We start from the raw sequence: 24,411 nt of genomic DNA, 5'->3' as shown, positions 1-24,411 counted from the left end.
TTACGATCAGGTGTAAAATTCTATGCATGCTAATACTCGCACCAACTGAATGTGTAAACACATTCAAACAATCAGAAAAAATAACTATGCTAATATTTCGTTTTATGTTCAACATAATGGTTGTTCACTTAAAATAGCCGACAAATAAAGCGTACATACCTACAATATAATATGTACTTCTAGATATGTACAAATAAAACTACGATAAGGAAAATAACATATCGGTGAGCCATAATTAGTTACGTTCATGGTTTAATGTGGTTTAACTTTAAATGAATGCTATAGAAAATTAAGTACCAACCTATTAAGTAATTTTTGTCATTATAAATATGTATAGCTTTGACTGCCTAGGCGGTTTTACATGTGGTTAAGATGTACAACATGTGCTTCTAGGTTTTTAGTCTTAGGTTGGACAAATGAAAACTGACATTTATGATATATTTATTAGTACTATCTCCCGATAATTTCTAACTAGTAGTCAAAGTTGGGAATTAGATAGTGTAACACTCCCATTTATTAAAGAGTACATCTAAACTTTAGCCGTTGTCGGTCCTAACTCCCGCTAAGCATTTTGTAAAGTTACGGCGCTGTGACATCGTTCATTTCCATGGCCACTTCGTTGTTAGTGACATTTTAATTTCGGCATCTTCTAAACTTATAAAAGTTCAAATTAATTAGGAAGTGTTTTAGACGAAGTATGTCGACGAGTGTGAATTTATTGACATCTGTTAATGATTGTAAGTGAAACATCTAAGCATAAACTTGGTTAATCTCAATTCTAAAACCCATCTCCCATCCTAAAAGGATCTAAGCCCTTAGTAGACCTTTAAAAATGATTCAGAGGTGCTATTTCGACGCTAAATGAGGTATTGTGTGATGTTTATCATTAACCGAACCCAGTGAAAGTCTCCAGACTATATCCTTTAGGAGAAAGGAGAATTTTGTCCTGTGGGTGGTGTTTATTTATTGTAATTCGTATTGACATAAAAAAACAGGCAATTTAGAGACAAAATATACAGGAACCATATTTATATAATCAGTATAATTACCTTTGCTCCATATGGAAAGTCGAAGAGATAGTTCATAATTTTATCTGTAAAGTTATAGTCACTATTTGTCAAGATAAATAGTTTCGCCCCGCTCTCCCGTATCCTGGATAGGAACATTGGCAATCTGTCGTCCTTTTTGAGGTACAAATCTAAGTTCTCTGTGGTTTTCTTCTTCAAATCCCCGTGTATGTGGACGTAGTCGACAGCATTTCTTACGTCTTGGAATATAGATTTGAAGGACATCGCTAAGTCTCCACATCTTACACCCGTTTTTTCTCTAGAAAGAAATAAAGTCTATATAAATGAAATGCTTTTACTATATCTTTCCCTTCGCAAGTGGGTAACAATATAACACATTCTTCCCACCCACATTCCGACGAGGGGCCATCTACCAAGTAGCCATTGAACCAAAAGGTTCGGCGGATCGAAAAACCCACAACACTAAGGATTTCCAAGGAGGGTTGACATCAGGCAGGCGATCGGACACGAAAATCACTAAAGAAATATGTCAAATCAAGAAAAAGGATTTTTGAATGTGCAAGTGGAAGGACATAAGAGGAAAGGAAGGTCAAAGAAGAGATGGCTGGAGTATGTGAAAGAGGACATGTGTGTGAAGGGAGTGGAGGATGTGTGGACGAATAATAGAGACGATTGAAAAAGATTGACATATTTTTCCGACCCCACTTAAGAGATAAGGGAAAGGAGATGACGATAAATGAAATGCTTTGTATACTCTTACTATAAAAACAAATTATTAAATAAATAAGACTTTTGATAAGTTTTGGACAATTTATTCCCTAGTTTTGTCCTGGCTTATTCCAAAGTAAGACCTATCAGAAGGTGGCGAAACCGGTCCTTCATCTATATCAGCAAGTACCTATATCAATAAAATAATACATTTAATTCCTAGACAGAAACGTCAGACATTCAACTTCTTTTACAATGAGTAACGTGTTCCACGAACAAACATATTGTCCGATAAACAAGTGTTTTGTGGGAAGCAGATAACTACATACGAGTAGGCCACTTACCGTGTATATTGTGGAGAATTTGTAAAGAAATCTATGAGGCACGCGATTAGATAGGTCTCCGGCAAATTGAACAGCGTATTCAATACATACACTCTAGACTCGTCGAGAGTTAAGAATTTGTTTGGATACAATTCGTATACTTGGGAGCTGAAATAAACAAAACCAAAAATATAACACTCACTTGGTTTTCTTTAAAAAAATATATTACACTGTTCAAAAGAAATGGGATCAGATGTTAAAAAAGATTTAATATTGTTTATAAATACGATTACACTGAAAATACATACTGTTTTAAAAATTCAAATCCATGTACACATACTAGAATGTTGCCATACGCGTCTACTTTCAATAAATTTCCATATAATGTGTCAAACCAAAGACCTCTGAAATAAAATAAAAAATGTAAATGTTTAATAAGTATAGTAATTAATAAAATAAATATTTCAAATTCTATATATTTCACTATCTAAATAAATTATTTCTCTAAGATTTTTCAATAATTTCAATCATAATCACTTACCTAACTGGGAAAGATGGATCATATTCAAATTCTAATATTTCCTGTGGATAGCCCTTATGCACCAGTCTTTCTTTGGTTAAGTTGAATCCTAATGTTTCATATTGGGGCGATTTGTACTCTAAAAAATAAAATTAATTAATTTAGTTCTTCTTTAAAATCTTTAAAGGTGTAATTCAACATTAATGCTATATATATAATTTTTGACTTCTAAGCATAATAATATACTTTATTAATATGATATTTTGGATTTCCAATCATCGACGTCCAAAAACGTTAACCTTAACCTTCCTTCCGAGTACCAACATTTCGATTCAACCTCACCATTCAACCTTTCTACGTGCCTAAAAATTCTACAAATTAAATTCGTCTCGATGTTAGTTACTACTTCTTTTATACCACAACCTTCTATTATTTCACTGAATGACAGAGTAAGAAACTCTGTCATTCAGCTATATTCCATTAATACTTTTTAATGCTTTGAATTTTTAACTTTACTAGATTTATTTTAATTTTATGATTTAGTATGAATTTGCTATAATATAAGATATATTGAAAAGTTGAAACGCAACTCGTTTGTAATAAACTTGATCTTAAGAATGACTACGTATATATTAAGAAGGTCAAACACATAATTTCACCTTACGCAATATTATGTTATCTACGCTTCACAGATTAAGTAATACTTGTTTATTACTCCATTCGTTTTTTTAAAGATTGGGCTCATTATGGATGTTTACCTTGCTGTTAGGTACATATTATTATATAACTGTTTGGATGGATGTTAGCTTTACTATTGCGCGGAGAGTTTTATTGAAACAAATAGAAGCCTATGTGAATCTATTTAAATACAGGGTATAGTCTATCTCCATTCCGAATTTCAGCCAAATCAGTCGTTGGAACGTGACACAAACAGACATACACCCTTATAAAAACTTTCGCCTCTATATTACTAGTATTACAGTGAGTTATTAGTGGGAAAGCTACGTGAGTATCCACATATCTACTGAAATAGGTGCCGAAAACCAAAATATTGTAATAGGCATTCAGGCTTCATTTCAACCCATCAAAAACACGCTTTTGTCGGCCTGTGTGGCGCAGGTATGTACAATGGATTTACAAGACGGAGGTCCTGGGTTCGATCTTCGGTTGGGCCGATTGAGGTTTATTTAATTGGTCCAGGTCTGGTTACCACCCTACCACCAAGCGATTTAGTGTTCCGGCACCATGTCGTGTAGAAACCGAAAGACGTGTGGATTTTCATCCATCTCTGATTAAGTTAGTCCGCTTCCGCCTTCCATCTTTGATTGCATCATCACTTACCATCAGATGAGATTGTAGTCAAGGGCTAACATGTTTAACATTTTCAGTTCAGTACTATCAGATAAGTAGTAAAAGCCGTGTGTAAAACTCAACATTTTAATTAATAATCAATCATATCAGTTAGCAACAAGAACAAACCACATTGTAGATAAAAAAGTTAACATGTCATTTTCACGTGTAGCTCGTTACTGAGTAGGTATGTTATTCATTATATTCGAAAAATGTATACAAAATATTGAGATGACATTGTAATGGTACAAGTTCAATGACATTTACAAAAACAAGTATATTATAACCAGCTCTGCCCCGCGGTTTTATCCGCGCAGATCACATTCCTGTGGTTGGTTATAAGGGATATGGGAATAGAAGGTAATAATTATCCTTTAATAATAGAGAGTCGTGATAGCCCAGTGGATATGACCTCTGCATTCGATTCGGAGGGCGTAAATTCGAATCAGAGTGCCTAGTGGCAGTTTTAAATGTTTTCATACTGTGACTATCGCGTGACCGTATCGCGAATTTCCAAGGAACTAGCTGACGTCGCGAGGTTTCACCCGCGTGGTTTCCGTTTCCGTTCCCGTAAGAACACGGGGATAATATACAGCCTTTCTCGATAAATCGGACCAGTAGTTTCTGAGATTAGCGCGTTCAAACAAAAAAACTCTTCAGCTGTATAATATTAGTATGGATTAGTATAGATTAAAACAGTTGTGCAGTAGTGCCACTAGATTTCGCTGTTTCAATTCCTTAGAAATTCACGTTTACGGTTACGCGATCGTCACAGTATGAAAACATTGAAAACTGCCACTAGGCAAACCAGTTATGCACCTCCAATTTTTCAGTTATGTGCATTTTAGGAAATTAAATATCACGTCTCCAATCAAAATGAATTAGCCTTTCTTCTATACCAGATATAGGTATAATAGTTGTTGAGTGGTCATGGGTTTGGGGATCAAACACATGACCACTCAACAACTATTATACCTACTACTGGTATTAGTATTATACTATAATTATGGTATCCACTTCTAACATTGTCTGTCCAACAGATTGGACGGGAACGGAAAAATTGGTCATATTAAAAAATATATGGCAAATATTTTCATTTTTTTTTTATTATTGACTACAATCTCACCTGATGTTAAGTGACAATCCAGTCTAAGATGGAAGCGGATTTACTTGAAAGCGGGTTTACCCATATCTCTGACGGTTTGTACACGACATCGTACCAGTATGTATACCTATGTATAAATCGCTTGGCGGTACGTCTTCCCGCTAAGGGTGGTAACTAGCCATGGCCGAAACCATACTGGGAATCGAATCCAGGACCTCTCGTCACAAAAATCTTGAAAATAGAAAATTGAAAATAAGTTCTTAACTCACCCGCCAATGTGTAGTCCATGTCAAATCCGTAAAACTTAACATTTTCTAAATGTAGAGATCTGTTCACGAATATCCTGTAACAAAATAACTTTTTTATAATATATATGCGACCTCATTTACATAGCGGTATTAGTATTCATGTATTCTGTGATAATGGTACACCCTCCCACGGAACATACTTAGTACTAGAGATTGCGCAAATGCATTTTCACTTCCTTAAGTAGGCAGTGAAATTTTACACACTTTTCCTGGTATAAACTGAATTAGAAATTCAAAGATTAAAAATCAAAGATAAGCATTGGATTTTTAGTAAATAAAATAACACTTTCTGAATGGTATGTTTTGTTGGATGTCATCTACCTACTGTATATTCACGAAGGGTTGTCAATAAGCACCGGATGACATTTTGTTACATAGAATCTCAATTTAGTATAATTATGTCAACTAACATACGTCAAAGTTGAATTACCCTGCTTAAAGTAGATGACATTTATCAGATGATTAATTAATTATATAGATGATTTGATGTCTATTTTAATAAGTTGTTAATAAAGACCAAATTAGTGAATAGGCCAGCAGGACTATCTTAATATTCATCATCATATCAGGCGATGTACGTTCACTACAAGACATGGGCCTTTTGTAGGAACTTCCAAACACCACGATCCTAAACCGCCTGCATCTAGCGAATCTCTGCGACTCGCTTGATGTCATCAGTCCACCATGAGGGTCAAGCAACACTGAACTTTCTGAAAAGCGTAGTTTTGTTCTCTATTTTAATATTGAAGGCGCAATTTTAGCTTAGACTTATAAGGTCATATTTAACTTTTTTAAACCTAAAATTCAAAATTATAATACAAAATTGTCATCTAACCAAGACCTACCTTATCAATAGTTTTGATAAGTAAACATGTAGGCGTGATTATGGAATGCTAAATTATCAAATTATAATATGTTCATTCAGCATTAATCTCTACAGATAATTATCAATAGACAATCGTTCAATCGGCTTACCTTGGGTATCTAACGATTATAGTATTATCGGTCAAGCGGTAATTTCTTTTTAAAATTACGAATACTTGCGCAATATTTAACGTTTGTAATGATATTGTAACGAGTTTAATTATCTTCATGTTCTGTTCAGTAAAGCTTCGCACACTACAATATGGTCTAGATTCCATTGCACCTATGTCTAATGTCTGTTGTTCTCCCAACATTCATTCCCTGTCAGCTATTTTTACAATACCACCTATACACTGCGCTAGTTGTCTGCCTATATTTCTACCTGGCAACTGAATATTTTTTTCGGACTAATGACCTGCCTTTTTTGATGGATTTTTTGACAGTTGCAACTTTGCAAGCCAATGCTATCTTTCTTTTTATGTACACATGCGAATGACAAATCTTGCAACCCGGTCTTGATTAATTAGAATTTATTTATAGTCCACGTTTATTTATTAGAAACGTTTTAGATCATACAGTTAGTTAACAATCGTTATTAAACATAGAATGGATAAACATTATATCTAAATTAGAGATTTTGACGGCCTCCGTGGCGCAGTGGTAAGCGCAGTGGATTTACAAGACGGATGTCCTGGGTTCTATCCCCGGCAGCTTTTCTTAATTGGTTCAGGTCTGGTTGGTGGAAGGCTTCGGCCGTGGCTAGTAACCACCCTGCCGCCAAAGACGATTTAGCGTTCCGGTATGTTGTCGTGTAAAAACAGAAGGGGGGTTCGGACTAATGTCTTGCCTTTTTTGATGGACTTTGTGACAGTTGTAACTTTGCAAGCAGATGTTACTAGTATCTTCATAAGTACATATATTATTGACAAATCATATTTTGATTTATTTGGAGTAAATTTGGCAACCCCGTCTTGATTAATTAGAAATCATTTATAGTCCACTTTATTTATTAGATACGAGTAGATCATACAGCTAGTTAACAATCATTATCAAACAATGCATATACATTTAAAATTCTGAATTAGAGTATGATTTTACAATTCAAATTTTTTAGTTATGTGCATTAAATATCACGTGTCTCAAACGTTGAAGGAAAACATCTTCAGGAAGCTTGCATACCAGAGAATTTTCTTAATTCTCTACGTCTGAAGTCTGTGTGAAGTCTGTCAATCCGCATTGGACTAGCGTGGTGGACTATTAGCCCAACCCGTGAGCCGAATATGATTATTAAGTTGTTAATGATACTTACTTACTTGAATAAATGGATTTGACACTCATCTAGGTTAGCCCGCTTTTAAATACATTGTAACGATGAACACTACCCATCAGATGAGATCAGCCAACTCATTTAGCTTATCACTTTCATAACAATGCTATTGCTTACAATGGTTACAATACATAACATTTATCATGTAAATTACGTGCAAAAAATACGAATAGATTTCCCGTCTATATCTCGATCTGCAATGTGTTAATATAGAAGAAGAAGAAGAAGAAGAAATATACTTTATTGTACATTAAAAACAAAAATAAACAATAACTTATAATAACACTTAGAAACTAATGTACAAATGGCGGTCTTATCGCTAAAGAGCGATCTCTTCCAGACAACCACTGTGGAAGAGAAAAAAAAAAAACGTAAGCACCGATTCGGGTATACGCACACAAAAAATAAGAAAAGTTAAGTAATTTAAATACATAAATATTAAGCAATAATACATAATAATAATACATAGACTATACTTAACTACATCATACATATATACAAAGAAATACATATATACATACATACATACATACATACATACATACATACACACATACATACATACATACATACATGAAAACCTGCAAAACATAAAAACAAGACGGCATCTAAGGGAAGACAAAAGAAAAATAAATAAACAAAATAATTCAAAAATAATAATAAATAAACATAATACACATACAAGCGTAATTTGGATTAATAAGTTAAATTAAAAGATCAGGGAGGAAAAAAGTGCATGTTTACCAGCCGTTTGAAAGAGGTTAGAGATTGGGCACGCCGAATGTCTAAGGGCAATGAATTCCAGAGCCGAGCAGCTTTAACAGAAAAGGATTTAGAATAGAAGGAAGTATTATGGGAAGGAATTTTTAAGATTAGGTTGTCTTCAGAGCGAAGGGAGCGACAGTGAGTATCACTTAGAAAGCTAAAACGCTCTTTTAAATAAATCGGAGTCGTAGGATTAAACAGGACATTATACAAAAAAGACAGAATGTGAGTATTCCTGCGAAGGCGGATCGAGGGCCACTTGAGTTTTTCGCGAAATTCGGAAACATGGTCATATTTGCGAAGTCCAAATATGAATCTTATACAAACATTCTGAATGCGCTCAAGTTTATCCAGTAATTCTTCACTCAAATTTAGATAACAAGTGTCCGCGTAATCGAGAATTGGTAACAGGAGAGATTGTGCAAGCGCAATTTTAGTAGATAAAGGAAGGAAGTTTCGTAACCTACGAAGTGACCCCACGGATGCAAACACCTTCCCACTTACTCTGCTTACCTGAGGGGCCCAAGTGAAATACTTGTCAAAAGTAACTCCGAGATTTTTAACCGTGTCACTAAATGGCACACGCGTTCCATCAAAGATTACGTATGGAATATTATCCCAGTCAATACGTGCAACCAAACTGTGACTGCCTATAATAATAACTTGGGTTTTAGACGGATTGACTTTAAGGCCATAAGCCTTACTCCATTGCACTATACAATCTAAATCTTTATTTATGGCATCTATTGCATTGGGTAAATCAGCCAGTTTGGACTGAGCATATATTTGGAGATCATCTGCATACAGGTGATAGAGCGAGGTATGTTGAAGAGTAATAGTAATAGTAATATATAATGTTTATCAAAGTAATTTCTTATGTAATGTTTATTTAATTTCAATGTTAGATGCTAATTGAAATAGAATGTTTTCTGGTTTTCGAAAAAGTAGGTAACACGCAATGTCGTGCGCAGTTTGGAAATCAGTTAGACAATGAAAACCCTAGTGACCAGTAGATACTCGTATATTGTCTAGTAATCCACATAACACCTCTATAAGTCATATCATGGTCATTGAAGTTCCTGGAATTGGTGACTTGATAATTATCAATTTTAATTGGAACGTACATGCGATATAACAACAATTATTTACACGAAATTGTAAATCATTAATCATCATCATCATCAGCAGACATTTTTGACGGCCTCCGTGGCGCAGTGGTATGCGCGGTGGATTTACAAGACGGAGGTCCTGGGTTCGATCCCCGGCTGGGTCGATTGAGGTTTTCTTAATTGGTCTAGGTCTGGCTGGTGGGAGGCTTCGGCCGTGGCTAGTTACTACCGACAAAGACGTACCGCCAAGCGATTTAGCGTTCCGGTACGATGTCGTGTAGAAACCGATAGGGGTGTGGATTTTCATCCACCTCCTAACAAGTTAGCCCGTTTCTATCTTAGATTGCATCATCACTTACCATCAGGTGAGATTGTAATTAAGGGCTAACTTGTAAAGAATAAAAAAAAATGTTTTGCAGTGGCATGTTACTGATATGATGATATGAGTGGGGATCTTAGACCCACCACGATGCTCCAATGCAGGATAGCGGGCGAATAACAAAACATCAACTTTTTTGAAATTATAAGCTCATTAACGGTGTCTGTCTCATCTATACTAATATTATAGAGCTGAAGAGTTTGTTTGTTTGTTTGTTTGTTTGAACGCGCTAATCTCAGGAACTACTGGTCCGATTTGAAAAATTCTCTCAGTGTTAGATAGCCCATTTATCGCGGAAGGCTATATGCTATATATTATTCCCGTATTCTTACGGGGATGGGAACCACGCGGGTGAAACCGCGCGACGTCAGCTAGTCTGTACTAAAGTCAATACAATGACATAAAGAATAATCAACGTTACACGTTAGTGAACCAGTGCTACTAAGCTTCCAACTCCGAGCTGATTTAGATTTCATAAAACGAAAAAAGGCTCGAGATTTTTCGCCCTAGGGGCCCAGAAATTTTAAATAGCAGACGAACAGAATAACCACTGAACTAATATGCAACTTATTGGCTATCAGTTCAACATCATCAAATCATCATTAACAACCGATGGACTGTCCACTGCTGGGCATAGGTTTCCGCCAACATTCAGCGGCTCCCTGATCGAAGACATCAACACGCTTAATGTCTTCGGTCTAGTGGGGGGTCGAATAAAACTGCGCTTCAAGCTATCAGTTAAATATGAGTAATTACGCGCAATTATTAGGCAATAGCGCCGTAATTAAAATAATCTGTACCTACTAATATTATAAACAGGAAATATTTTATTGTTTGTTTATATGTATTGAATAGGCTCCGAGAAATGTGAAAAGAATTATTGTTAAGTAACACTTATTCTAGTTTTTTCCGCCTGCGTCACCGCATGGCCCCACGGAAGACCAGCGCTGCGCTGGTGGATTCACCACTAGCGTAGCATAACATGTGTGTGTGTGTGTGTGTGTAAAATATATATATTTTTTTCTTTTCTTTAATAATATGTTGTTCTACACATGAACGTTTGATACGATACGAGTATCAAACCGAAACCGCAAGTCACGAGCGTGTAAACAAAGAACTACAATGTTGAAATACCAGGTATGTAAGTAGTTGAGATCATTCATGAAAACAACAAAAGGAATCTCCAGTGACACATATTAGTATACATAGCGAAATACCGATACGAAGGGCAAACTAGAAAAATTACTAATGGTAGGCGTCTACATAATATCTGCATCGTATATATCGGACTCATCATTATTATAAGTAGCTTTACCAGGCGTCCCGATAAAGCCGGACCATAGTTAGGGTATTTGATTGCGTATCCGGCCAAAACTTATACTAATGACTTTATTTGAATGATTAATAATAAATTAGGTACTAAAACTGGTTAGATTTTGTTTATATTCAATTAGAATTTGACAATATTTATAATAATAGTATAACAATATTTATAATTTATAGTACTATACCTACAGGGACACAAATTCCTCAATAATGTGTCAGTATGAGAGTGTCCGGCCAAACTGACTAGTCTGTCCGGCTATCAGACTTAGCGAGCTGGCAACCCTAAATATATATATTAATTGTATATAAAGTCATATTACAGGTGCGTCCACTGATCCCACGAATCTACCGTAAAATTAAAAATCCGTTTGATGCGATGCGTCTATACGTATATTGTGGAAAAGTGGACGCCTACCATAAATCGTTAATGTCTAATACTGTTATAACACTGTTTTACGAAATTTTCCTACAATTAGTGTCATGAATATGAATGACGCACGAAGCACTTTCGTATAACAGAGTAGGTGTGACAAATATGTAAGGTGACAATATAAAGTCGAGAAAATTACTATAAGTAGGTAATCGAACAAGCTGTACACTAATAAATAATGACGTTTGTCTAGTAATATATTCAAACGAGTTATGTAGACGCAACCGTAACAGAAAATTTATGTAAATAAACTCTGGCTCGACCTCAATGCATAGCAGTTAGCAGCGTACATTGCGTACTTTACCATCAATAGAAACGGCGTTTCGCTTTGTAATTAACCCAAAACTAATTTAGCTCTTAATAAGCAGAATACATTGGAATGTGACGATAACAAACAAGAAAATTGCCCACAAGCTGGTCTATTCACTAACTTAGTTCTATTAATAATCACTAATCAGCATCAAATCAACAACAACCGCATTTTTCGTATTCCGCAAAATCTATTATTAACGGAAATCACAATGTCGAACATGTTGATTATTAATTTTGATCTGTTAGCAATAATATGACGAAATCAAGTGACATCAGAATCACTAACAAATAGAAATTTTCGTGTACGAGTATACCTATCCAATAAAGTTACTCAAAGTTAGTGAACAGGCCAGCAGATCTTATTCGTCTAGTGCCTACTTAATGCTATATTTACGCTAACTTTATTTATCAATCACGGAAAACAAAGAGCAAGGTGTCACTCAATAAAAATTTGGTTTGGTTTTATGTAATATCTTAAAACTAATTGATATTTTAAAAATTAACAAAACATACAAAAGAAAGAACTGTAACTGAAAGAAAGACTTGTAAGATCAATGCTGTGGTTTTCCCAGAGGGATGAAAACACAGTCGAAAACATGTAAAAGTCTCGTGAAGTTATTAAATACAAAAAAAAAATGAAAAAATATATTACGAGCGAATAATGCAAATGAACAATAATATGTAATCCACGGCCAAAAAATGTATTAGTGTGTACCTACTCGTACCAAAACAATACTACAATTATAAGCACGACCGTGACCTAATACTTCCCATGCTCGATTTTGTCCTAAGAGTTTTACTACTCAAAAAAACCCACAGATTAAAGAATCTGAGAGCTGAAATCTTCTCATGATAGCTTAAAAACTCCCTATCAGCAATGAAATGCAAATGGCTACTTTTCTCCACTTGTAATAAAAGACAATACATATTTAAATATGTATTTGTCTTAATATACTTATACTATACACGGCATATATTATACCTACGGCATAATAGGTATACACATAATCTAGATGTAGATACACATACTAAAAATATTTGGATTGAACAACATAAAAGAACGCAGGTCTCAAGCAATTTACGAAATCAAAATATAGCATGCAGTTTACCTAAATAAATGCACTGAATAATAAAATTATTAAGTGTATTGGTCTTGACACGAATTTTTATTTTCGTTTCGGAACATATTATAATGCAGATGTCATTGGTATTGCGCGTCAGGCCAGGTGATACTACGGATTTAAACATCGGCGCCAGTGGGTGTAGCATCCGATTAATAACCCTACCTAGAGAATATGACATCGAAGACGCACATCCGTGTTGTAAACATTGACTTCGTGCATCTGGCTTTAGAATAATTATATACATACTCCTATGTTGCAGGAAATTGATGAAAACAAGGATTTTTCTTTAATAGCCAACTAGCTGACGTCTGCGTCTTCGCACGCTTTTTCACAAATCTTATTTGAAAGTAGCCTAATGATAATAATATAATACCAGCCTAGTATAATGCCTTTATGTTTCTCAGTATCCTCCTATAACTTCCAGTAAAAGTTCCATGAAAACCCCAGAGATTAGCCTGATTTTAGTATTGAGTAAAAAACTTGAGAAACCCATTTATAATGAACTCACAGACAGATAGTGGCATATTGATGATAAATTAGCTTTTGATTGCGACCATACCTGGTGGTGTTATGTGACGAAGACGATGCAGTCTAAGATGGAAACGGGCTTAGTGTAGGTACAAGATTATTCAACCTATAAGTCTGACCGACTGACGATTTCTACGCGGCATCATACCGGAACGCTAAATTATAAACTAGGCGATACCTAGCATCGGCGGAAACCAGACCTGTATCAATTTAAAAATATACAAATCCTAACCCCTTTTAAACACATATTTGTTACACTCAATACTTACACAATAACAAGAGAAAACAAATAAAAGAAGGCTAAACAATAAAAACCATTACATAAGAAGAAAAGACAGAAAACAATACTTAGAAGGTAATGAGTACTCCTAAGTGGTATAGTTTTCATTCTGCATTTACTACGCCTATGAAGAATCAACCGGCGTAGAAACATAGATTTCATCAAATCGCTGTTTTTATAATTTCCCTGAGACATATACATGCTTATTACAAGATCAATGTCACTACGAGGGTACATAATTCCAGCGAACGCTTTCCATTCCACTTCCAGTCATCTAGAAATAATTTTAAGTGTCAAATGTTGGGTGAAATATTGCGAATGAGGTTGCGGCTCCCCACATCCTATTTATATGACATTAGCCACTCCGTTCGTTTTTACAAAACCGCGCGAACCATGGATTTATCCGGGATAAATATTAACCTATGTTCTGCTGCAAGCTCCAATTTACGTTTACACTAAATTTCATCCAAATCGATTCATCGGCTAAGCCGTATAAAGGTAACAAACAGAAAAACTTACTTCCGCACTTTTATTATTAGTATATGAAACTGAACACTTATTAGTATGATTTTGCTCCCGGCAATTACATTATATTTGCTACCAGTCATTATGTTGACATTTCATCTATGTGGCTATCTGTAATACAACACCGTGGGTCACTCGTATTGTTTACACTCAACTGAATCAGTAGCCGGAAGAAATTGTTGTGAGATAGATAATAATAGGTATGTATAAACAAAACTATCTGACTTTATTTATAATTATAGGCCAGCGCTTTGCTGCAAACAAGCCTGACTGAAGAAGGTGACTGTTAACTCTTGACTTGAAAATACCCATATTGTAGATAGTAGGGAAAGGAAAACGAAAGCTGACAGGGCATTCAATGAGCTAGCAGTATGAATCAGGAATGAAGAGCCAAACACCTCCATGGGAAATCAACTACGTATGGATGCAGAATACTGCGATGAAGGAGGAACAACTAGATCGAAAAAATTCTGTACTCACTCTCCGAAATAAATCTTGCAGAGAATCGACAGACAGGCAACATTTCGGCGATGCTTCAACGTTTGCAATTTTGTGTTAGATAGGTATCGTAACCGTTTAGCCTCCTAGCTCGGTGATCTACTGAATCCAAAGCAGCGAGCTGGTATTTGGCTGATCCATCCCTTAAATGGGAACAATACTCAATGCACGAACGAACCTGAGCTTGGTATAAAGTAAGAAGCTGTTCCGACGTGAAGTCGGATCAGCCCTACTGACTTGATCGCCAGTAGCCGGCCTAATTACACTGTCATTTGGTATTCCAGTTCCATGTAACTCGTTTGTGATTATAAAAATAATAATTAACATTTCTCAGAAATAATAGGATGTGGAATGCAACTTGTATTAACGAGAATCACACAAGATGTAATAAGTAATATTATAAGTAAAGTAGGTAACAGTTTGAATGGCGATTATTTTTAAAGAGCAACTACGGAGTTTCTTGCAGGTTTCTCAGGAAAATCTTCTTTGCGAACCAAGAGTAAAGTAAACCCACTTGAAATACACGAATTTGAATTTAATAATGCGAAAATATTTTATTTCAAATATGTATATTGTTTTTGGCTGACACCTCTGACATTCTAAGGGTCTTTTACACCAAATTCTAATAAGTGCCGAAATGTATAAAATAGATTCACCATTTTCGTACTTAATGTCAAATGACATGGACAAAATTTGAATAAGCTATCCAACACTTATCAAAAGACGATGAGACCCTTTACATTCGGAAAATCTTGACTTAACACTGATATATCTAAATACAGACAAAGTAAAAATAGATATGTAACTCACTCATTAGGTGCGGCTGTGTATCTGTCTCCCTTGCCGTATGATGATCCGTTAGTAACTACCGGGTCAGAGGACGTTTCCGGTGCACCATTCGCCATGACCTCGTGGTACCTCATGTCATTACACTCTTGTAACTTGGAGCTATTGTTTATTATTTCAAAGCTAAAGAGTTCAATTCACCAAACTCTAATATTGACAAAGACTATAAGATATCAAATAAACCCAATAAAGGAAGCCTTGATAGCTTTTGAATTAAACGTCTGTCACTCAATCAAAAACTATAAGGATTCCTTAAATAATATGGAACTCGAATGAAAGACTTCCATTTAATTTAATGCAGGAAGCATTTGTGTAGATATCCTTGACAGTAACAAAGTTAAAATAACTTGCTCTCACAGTGATCTGACCTTCGTAACGTATGAGTTATGTGTAGATATAGTATTTACTACTAATTATGTATTTACTTTACATTTTAAGCTAAAGATAATAATTAATTTTATAATTTGAAGTTCTACTACAGAGTTGACAAGTTGCTTCAGGGGGCTTTTTGAGAAGTGTATTTAATTTTTCATTTTATTACTTTTATATCTGAACGTACCTATGCATAACATATGTAATACAATATGTAATTTTCCTGCACACCTATTGGGCATATTGTGTTAAATATAAAATTGTATATAGGTGTCACGGTTGAGTTAAGCAAAAAACTTAAACTAAACACATTAAGTTCACGTATAAATTTAAAGGTCTTGAAATATAATATATACATCTTCAACCTTTTAAAAGTGTGTGTCAAAACGACAAAATCAATCAATGTAAATACTCTTGCAATTGTAAACAAATTACATACTGGTATACATTTATTATGCAAAACTACCTCTCTGAATAAATAAGCCTGCGAAGTTGGCACGGTGTTTCAAACATTACTAGTCTAGAACACAAGTTACTAGAAAGGGAAAATCTGTTATATCGCTTGTATCCAATTTAAATTCCTAAACTGGTTTACATTTAGCCCTGTAATAATAAATGCAATATTTTAAGCATCGAAATAATCTGCACGTTATTAAAATTTTAAACATACCTATATGCTATAATATTTTATAAAGTTTTATAAACATAATAGGTTATTTACACAAAGCTACACACAGAAAATGTTTCTGTATATAAGTACGCAATACGATGTGTATGTATCTACTACATGACTCAATAACGAAAGTAAAACAATTACCAAATATGTATTTTGTTTTACAAGAACAACTACCCAATTAAGTGTAACAAATTAATCCTAACCAACAATAGAAAAGTCATCAAGCAATATATTGTATATATATTGTATATTGAAGACCATTTAACAGTAAATAAAAAAAAACATGATAACAATGAAACTATGATGAAACTCGCACTAACAACGAGACCTTGGCAATACACAAATAAAAACACATATCAACATTCTGCGTTTCAGTTTAGGTGACTCAAACACAGCAAACCCAAACTTTGTTACACACAATGATAAAAACACAAACACGGCGCATTAAAATTTTGCAATGCACAAAATTGACACGTATGAATATAACACGAATGGTGTGTTAATAGGTCAGAGGCGTGTGTTGTTCGCGCTTTGAATATGTGTACTTTTAATACTTTAACAAACACTCAACGTAGATGATCGCGATAAGGTCGGTTTGTGATAATCAGCCTCAACAAAGGACCCTTCCGAACGACGTGTTCGCGTATACTGACATTACACTACAGCGTTACTGACGCCCATTCACGAGTCACTTCACTGCGATATCCCCAACAACGTCTCCCCCGCGACCGTCTGCGTATAACAGCTGATTCACTTCCTTATAACGTGTTAACACCTATGGTTGCTATGTATGTTATCTATATTCACTTATCCATACTAATATTATAAATGTGAAAGTTTGCGAGTCTGTCGGTCTGTCTGTTTGTTTGTCCGTCTTTCTCGGCAAAACAGAGTGACGAATTGAAGTGATTTTTTAAGTGGAGATAGTTGAAAGGATGGAGTGCCATTGGCTACTTTGACTCTTTCTAACCGTGGGGGGTTAGAAAATGGGTGGAAGAGCTGAATGGAAGTTTGTATGGTGCATTTGTAAGGTCGAGTCAAAGCGAAGCTTGACCGGGTCCGCCAATACACATAAATGTATATTGTATATTATACGAGTATAAAAATGAATGCTCATTTCCTTTGGAGACGTCATCGTTTGAGAATGACTTTACCGATTTTATTATTTTTTTTAGTTTATGTTTTGTAATACTTTGCAGAAGATTCTTACGGAACGATAACTACACGGAAAATTGTAAAATATAAGGAAACTTAACTACTTTATGGATGATTTTCAATCAATCAAGGCCCAACGCAACGGCTGAACAGTTCTGGATGAAAATTTTCAGAGACAGATAACACACATAAATGTTTCGTTTTATATAAGTATTATAGGAGATAACTCTGCAAAGAAACCTGTTATTTGAAGTCAAAAGAAATATGACGAAGTCGCGAGCTTCTGTTAGTAAATGATAAATATAATAAAAACCAATAACAAATCCAAAAAGGCAATTATTAGGTACTCAGGTAATAAATACAAGTAATAATTTTAACTAAGATAAATCACTTGATTTTAGAGGAAGATAGAAGATCTTAGTTGTTTTTAAAAAAATAAAATGATAATGTTGTGAAACATTTTGTAAAAGATATATCTAATAGCAATTGAATCATTATAAATATTCCATAGAAAAAGGTGACGTTAAATTATGAAATGTAAATAATCCATGTTAAACATATAAATTAAGCAACATTTTCCCGTATTCGATGTGACTAAAAATTGTACATAATTATGCATTCTGTGACTAAAATCAATGTTTACACTAGTACAAGTCAATGTTTACACTATTTTTCATGTTAGTTCCGTGTATTTGCTAAATTAGCAGTCGTAAAACTGTAATTAATCTTAACTCATGCCAAATACATCGCCCTTAAATTATACATGCTTACGAAATTGGAGAAAATCATTGGGATGTTTCCAAAGATTTTATCTATATGATGTGAGTGCAAGAATTTAAAATTAAGACTGCGATAAAAAAATTGTTATTAAAGCATGAATCATAATGAAAACACGCAAAGACGCATCTTCAAACAACAACAAAATATTTAATTATGGGTATTGCATGATGTAATAATTGGATTTTTTTTTAATTCATGGACTTCATGTACTCGTATTATAAAAAATTGGCTGAATGATGAGCCTCTATCATCATTATCATTAACAGCCGATAGACGTCCACTGCTGGACATGGGCCTCTTGCATGGACTTACAAATACAACGGCTTCGAACCGCCAGCAACCAGCGACTCCCTACAACACACTTGATGTCCTCAGTCCACCTAGTCCGGGGTCGAACAATCCTGCGCTTTCCGGTGCGGGGTCATTAGGCCATTAGACAGTCGCCAGCATATTGGACCTAACATCCATCGCCTCTGCGAACTTTGTAGCCTGCCCATTGCCACTTCAGCTTCGCGACTCGCTGAGCTATGTCAGTGATTATAGTTCTTCTGCGGATCTCCTCATTTCTGATTCGATCTAGCAGAGAAACTTGTAATAATAACAGCCAGTGAAGGTGGCATTAAACAAAGGTTTGTCAGGACCGTAGATATTAGAAAGAGTTACGAAGGCCAACAAAGTTGTTAAGACTGTATCCGCGATGGTGTGCTGTGTTTTGTAATCTAAATCACACGCTTCGATTTAAGGAACGCCTTGCTCGCTTCTACGACGTAATTTGTTCTAATTTTGAAATCAAAACCTATTTATATTATTCTAATAGGCATCTAATAAGATAAATAACTAAGGATAGGCAAATATGAGAATAAAATATACTTAAGATTAATTTTAGTTTGACTGATTATTTTATCATTCAATCTTGAAAATATTAGGTACCCACCTATGTTAAAACAAAATAAATAACAGATAACGAAGAAATGGTTTATTTTGAAATAAATAATTTGGTTGTTAATCTAAAAAAGTAATTATCTGGTCAAGTGGTAACAGATCAAGTGGTTGAGATGGGACATTAGGGAAAGGACGGTTAAGGGGTCGTATTCAAATCCCAAAAATCCTGGGTTCGATCCCCATCCGGTAAACTACTATCGCATTCCACCACCACCACTCAAACATAGTACATAATATGAGTTACATGGGAAAAGAGGATATTGGTAATGTTTTTAATATTTGGCTATTTTTTTTTTTAATAAATAAGTATGTTAAGATAAATAAGTTAGTGTGGTTGATTTATATGTTTATATATTAAATCGATCATGTGCGCCAAAGTCATTTACCAACATCAGTAGACGTACGATTTATACATGTTGGCTTCATCTTAGATTTCACGACTATAGTTCCTCGTATCTCGTAGATAGATTTCCAATTTCCCAGTGGTTTAAAATTTACATTTAAATGTCCGTTTGATTCGTCTATTATCTAATAGACTACTAGCTTAGCTAAGGTAAGATTACCTAGGTATATCCATAGGTACCTTATTGTTATACATATTAGGAATTCTATATTATTTTTTATTTATAAGTGCATGAAAATTTAAACGCAACAAACATAGATTTGGGACTCATCAAATTGGAATTACAAATACATAAACGTATTATATTATATGTAGTTGTAAGTGCATACATAAATTACATACATAACTTAGCCTCGCATATATACCATCAATACAATTTATCATTATTGTTTAGTTTATAATATATTCACGTGATATATTCTATCATTTGTTAAATATTTACAAACTATATCTGCTATGACAGCGCGACGCATTTCTACATACCTATGCTGTAGATCTCTCTTATCGAACCAAGTGCTGTGCACGGTACTGAGGGACTCTGCGAAACTGTCCAACTCCGTATCAGTTTTGTCACTTCTAGTCAACGGTTTGTCCATGCCTACAATGGATTTGTCGGGTATCTCCACCGTAACATCGCCGACGACGAATGACACGACCGGTTTACGCTTAGTCGCCGAGTTGGCACGCGCCCGTATCTCATGCGGACTTAATGACGGCGACAGCGGGTAGGCGATCTCGAATTCATCCGGCATATTGACAATTAACGTAAAATATCCGATGTTCCGAAGTCGTCCGATCGACTCAAGGCTCGAGCAGCCAATGTAACACACGACACACTAAACAAATGATCGGTTATATTGTTTATTGCTAATGATAACATTTTGACGGGTCACAGTTCGGTTTCTGATGTAAGCTCATCATAATAATAGCCCTTATCTCGCAGCGTTAAGCGAATGAGCGTCATAAATTTATTATTAAGAATATTTTAGTAATCACCCTCGTACCGAATTCACCAGGATTTCATAATGTATATGTTGTTATGCTGTACGGTACTAATATATCACCTGACCTTTACCTCCCCTAATCCTCAAAAAAATTACATAAAAACTAGCAGACGCCCGCGACCTCGTCCGCGTAAAACTCTATGTAAACTTTCAACTACCCTACCCTACCTTTTCCTGAATTTTCTTTGCTATAAACCTCATGGAGCCCAAAGAAAGCAAAACCATCAAAGAAAGCAAATCCAAAGAATGCAAAACCATGGAAATTGTTTCGTGCGTACTGGAGTTATAGAATCAGGAAAAAAAACCTGACTTATTTTTATACAGAAGATAATCTATTTTTATATAGTAGATAATCTAATTTTATATACTAAATATTTTAATACAATTCACTCCATTCTATGAAAATAATGCTAGAATCGAGTATGTTATCACAGATCAAAATTTTTTTCTAATATTAGATTGACCTTAAGCCAAAACAATTTTCCTGGTTTGAAGGTCAGGCCCTAGGTCTTGAATTTATTATTTTCAGTCTATTTTAATGGCCCACTCCAGGGTAGGGCCACGCTTATAGCAGGGCATAGAGCTTAGACCATAGATAACATTAATGTCTTAAAATACAACTCAATAAATAAAAGGAGTATGTAATGCTTACCTATGCTCAGCCCGACGGTAATATTTCTTCGATAAAACTGGATCTTGACTTAGACATTCCTTATTAGCACACTCTTCCATTTTGTAGGGTTTATTAATAAATCTTTGAAAGCTTAAATTATGTGAACCAAAACAACACAATTTTTGGTATTTTGCAGTGGCTTGAAACCAGTTCACCATTCACCAGATTAATAATCATCTAAAACAATGCAAAAAATTAATAATAAATCTAGGTATTTTACACAAAGAGAGAGAGTTTTGTTGGACATGTATTTGTTTGTGAAAAATAATTCAACCTCATTAAATAATATATTTTTATTAAAAGTAATTTTACATACACAGTAATAACTAGTACAGGAGGCAGGGCTTCAACTTAATTTTGGGATATGAAGTTCTGGTGAATAAAGATTTATTTATTATTATTATTATTATTATATGAAAAAAGGGATAAAGTCACAGCCATATAATTATTGACTAGTTAGCTGTGAACCTCACTCTGAAATATAAATCAAAATAGTTCATTTCCAGTCATGGTAGAACCACAAAATTTACTAAAAAAGGCCTATTATGTAGGCACTAAACCCATAGTAGAATCTAATAATTAAAATAGTTTTTCACAAACTAAACATAATAAATAATAGTCACTATTTTAATTTAAATATCTTTAGTCAAAATCGCTGTACATATTATTTTTTAGATAGTACTACCTATCTAAAAAATAATATACTTACTACACTTAATAAAAATAGATAATAATTACAATAACAACCCTACTAATATAAAATTTAAATTATAATAATTAAAATTAAAGAAACGCTTACCAAACGCTACAGCCAAATTAAATAAATAAACTGAAACTGAATTCTGAGCGTCACGCAATCGTAAAGATAGTTTTTCCTACTGATACTTAGTGAAAATGAAACTGAAATGAAAAATATTCTGACATGCGAAAAATATGCTTTTGCTTCTGAAATTTCATGAAAGACAAAATAAAAGAAAACGTCAAAAAATTCAAATACGTGCCACAGAGGTAATATAAATAATTCTAATAGGGCTTTTCTAATTTTTAGAGATTTTCTATTTAATTTAATTCATAATAATTTATGGCTAAATGGACAATACATAAACATTCTTTAGAAGTTGATTTTGGAAATCTCGGGTTCGGGAATAGATTTACGATTCGGTACAAATCTTAGACCATTGAAATGAAAGGACCTGCCTCGTAAACTGTTACCCCTCTGTCAAAGATCAAAAATCAATGATCGAACGCGTTTATAAAAACTGTTGCTGTAATCGATGTCTTATTGTTGTTATCATTTTCGTCGTGTAAAGAGCTCCCTAAAAATGCCGGTTTGCGTAGTTGAATGGCATAAAAAACGACCAAAAACTTTTAGTTTAGTAAAAGATGGAGTAACGTTTTATTTGTAAGTATTTCTACCATAATTTTATCAAATTTGTAATCAAAACGATTTCTAAAAAGAATCGATTCTTTTGACGGAACAGCAAAAAATCGATCGAACATTCTTTAAATATATATTCTGTGGATAGTCTAAGCGATGTGTTGGTTAGGCTGTGTAAAAATTACGCGTGTGTGTATTGTCAATTATACAGTTGTGTGTAGTGTATGGACACAGAATATACTTAATGGTGTTAAATGTTTTCGATGTGTGAGTTTACCTCGTCCCCCTCAAAAAACGACAGACTTTTTTGTTGATGAATTTGGGTGCGAAACAGGTCCATTCTTTTTAATGATCTAAGGTACAAGTACATAAAAATCTATGGGTTCGGGAGTATTTGAATTCCTTCCAAACACAAAAGCTGGACCAATGAATATATACTCCAAGGAGAAAAAGTGAAGGTACATACACGAAAACGTTGGACATAGCTGCAATGCTATACTTGAAATTTTCTTAGATGTCAATTTTAAACAACAATAATGGCTGACTATGAACCAAAGACAATCAGTAGGGTTGAGAAGTTAACCGCGGGCATCGTAACGATATCAAGTAGGTATCGTTATATCTGAAATAACTAAACTAAAATATCCGTTACTATACGTCATTACTTAAAAAACGAATACGTTCCATATTCGTTTCGTTTTCCAACTTTTCAGTTGTGTGCATTTTAGGAAATTAAATATCATTTTAAGAATATATACACCAAGGAGAAGAAGTGAATCATGAAATACATGAAAATGTTGGATATAGTAATAATAATAATAATAATATAGCCTTTATTTCCAAGTACATAAATTACAAAAATTTTACAGTTTACATTTTTAAAAATTACAAAAGATACAAAAGTTAAAAAACATTAACATTTCATTTCATTTTGTTGGATATAGTAGCGACATTATTTCCGCATACGAATATTTTTGAAATAAGGTCAGTGGCAATTTATAATGGAAATTTTTAATTTTTAAATTGTTGAAGAAAACAATTGAGAAAAACAAAAAAGCGACAAAAATATTTTTCTATTGAATTAAAGATTATTATTTCTTTCTTTTTTTACCTTGGTTATACACCACTAGTCCAAATGACTATGTAGAACATAATTGGAATTAATGTACACTTACTGTCTGTCCCTAATTATAATTCGTAACATTTTTCTAGCTCTAGAACCTACTAAATTTATTACCGCATAATGTCATATATTCAAAAACCTTTGTACTAAAGTTTCGGCCCCTTGTACATCACTATCTCTCAAACTTCTTTAAATAATATCCTAATAATTCTGACTATCACGATTTACGTATACCAGAAAAATAAAAATC

At 34.2% G+C, this 24,411-nt stretch overlaps 1 protein-coding gene across 7 annotated transcripts in view; it reads right to left on the bottom strand.

Moving 5' to 3' along the window:
- LOC112046029 (cytosolic purine 5'-nucleotidase) overlaps window positions 1-22,623 on the bottom strand; it is a 34,066-nt gene extending 11,443 nt beyond the window's left edge. Inside the window, exons 1-7 of one of the 7 annotated variants that reach the window (XM_024082494.2) lie at window positions 22,460-22,623; window positions 21,640-21,837; window positions 5,304-5,377; window positions 2,601-2,718; window positions 2,368-2,463; window positions 2,081-2,227; window positions 1,050-1,326 (exon numbers count right to left, since the gene is read on the bottom strand). In XM_024082494.2, coding sequence (XP_023938262.1) covers window positions 1,050-1,326; window positions 2,081-2,227; window positions 2,368-2,463; window positions 2,601-2,718; window positions 5,304-5,377; window positions 21,640-21,818 — 891 coding nt within the window. In that variant the 5' untranslated portion in view covers window positions 21,819-21,837; window positions 22,460-22,623. Of the gene's footprint in view, window positions 1-1,049; window positions 1,327-2,080; window positions 2,228-2,367; window positions 2,464-2,600; window positions 2,719-5,303; window positions 5,378-15,619; window positions 15,878-17,248; window positions 17,389-20,466; window positions 20,751-21,639; window positions 21,838-22,459 lie in introns of those variants that run through there. The other 6 variants (XM_024082503.2, XM_024082511.2, XM_024082520.2 and 3 more) reach the window with 6 other exon arrangements.
- Between the last annotated feature and the right edge of the window lie 1,788 nt (window positions 22,624-24,411).

This window comes from Bicyclus anynana, chromosome 13, assembly GCF_947172395.1.
Source record: "Bicyclus anynana chromosome 13, ilBicAnyn1.1, whole genome shotgun sequence".
In the NCBI taxonomy this organism is placed as follows: domain Eukaryota; kingdom Metazoa; phylum Arthropoda; class Insecta; order Lepidoptera; family Nymphalidae; genus Bicyclus; species Bicyclus anynana.
Note: the sequence above shows the minus strand (reverse complement) of the source record. Positions and strands in the feature narration are given on the sequence as shown.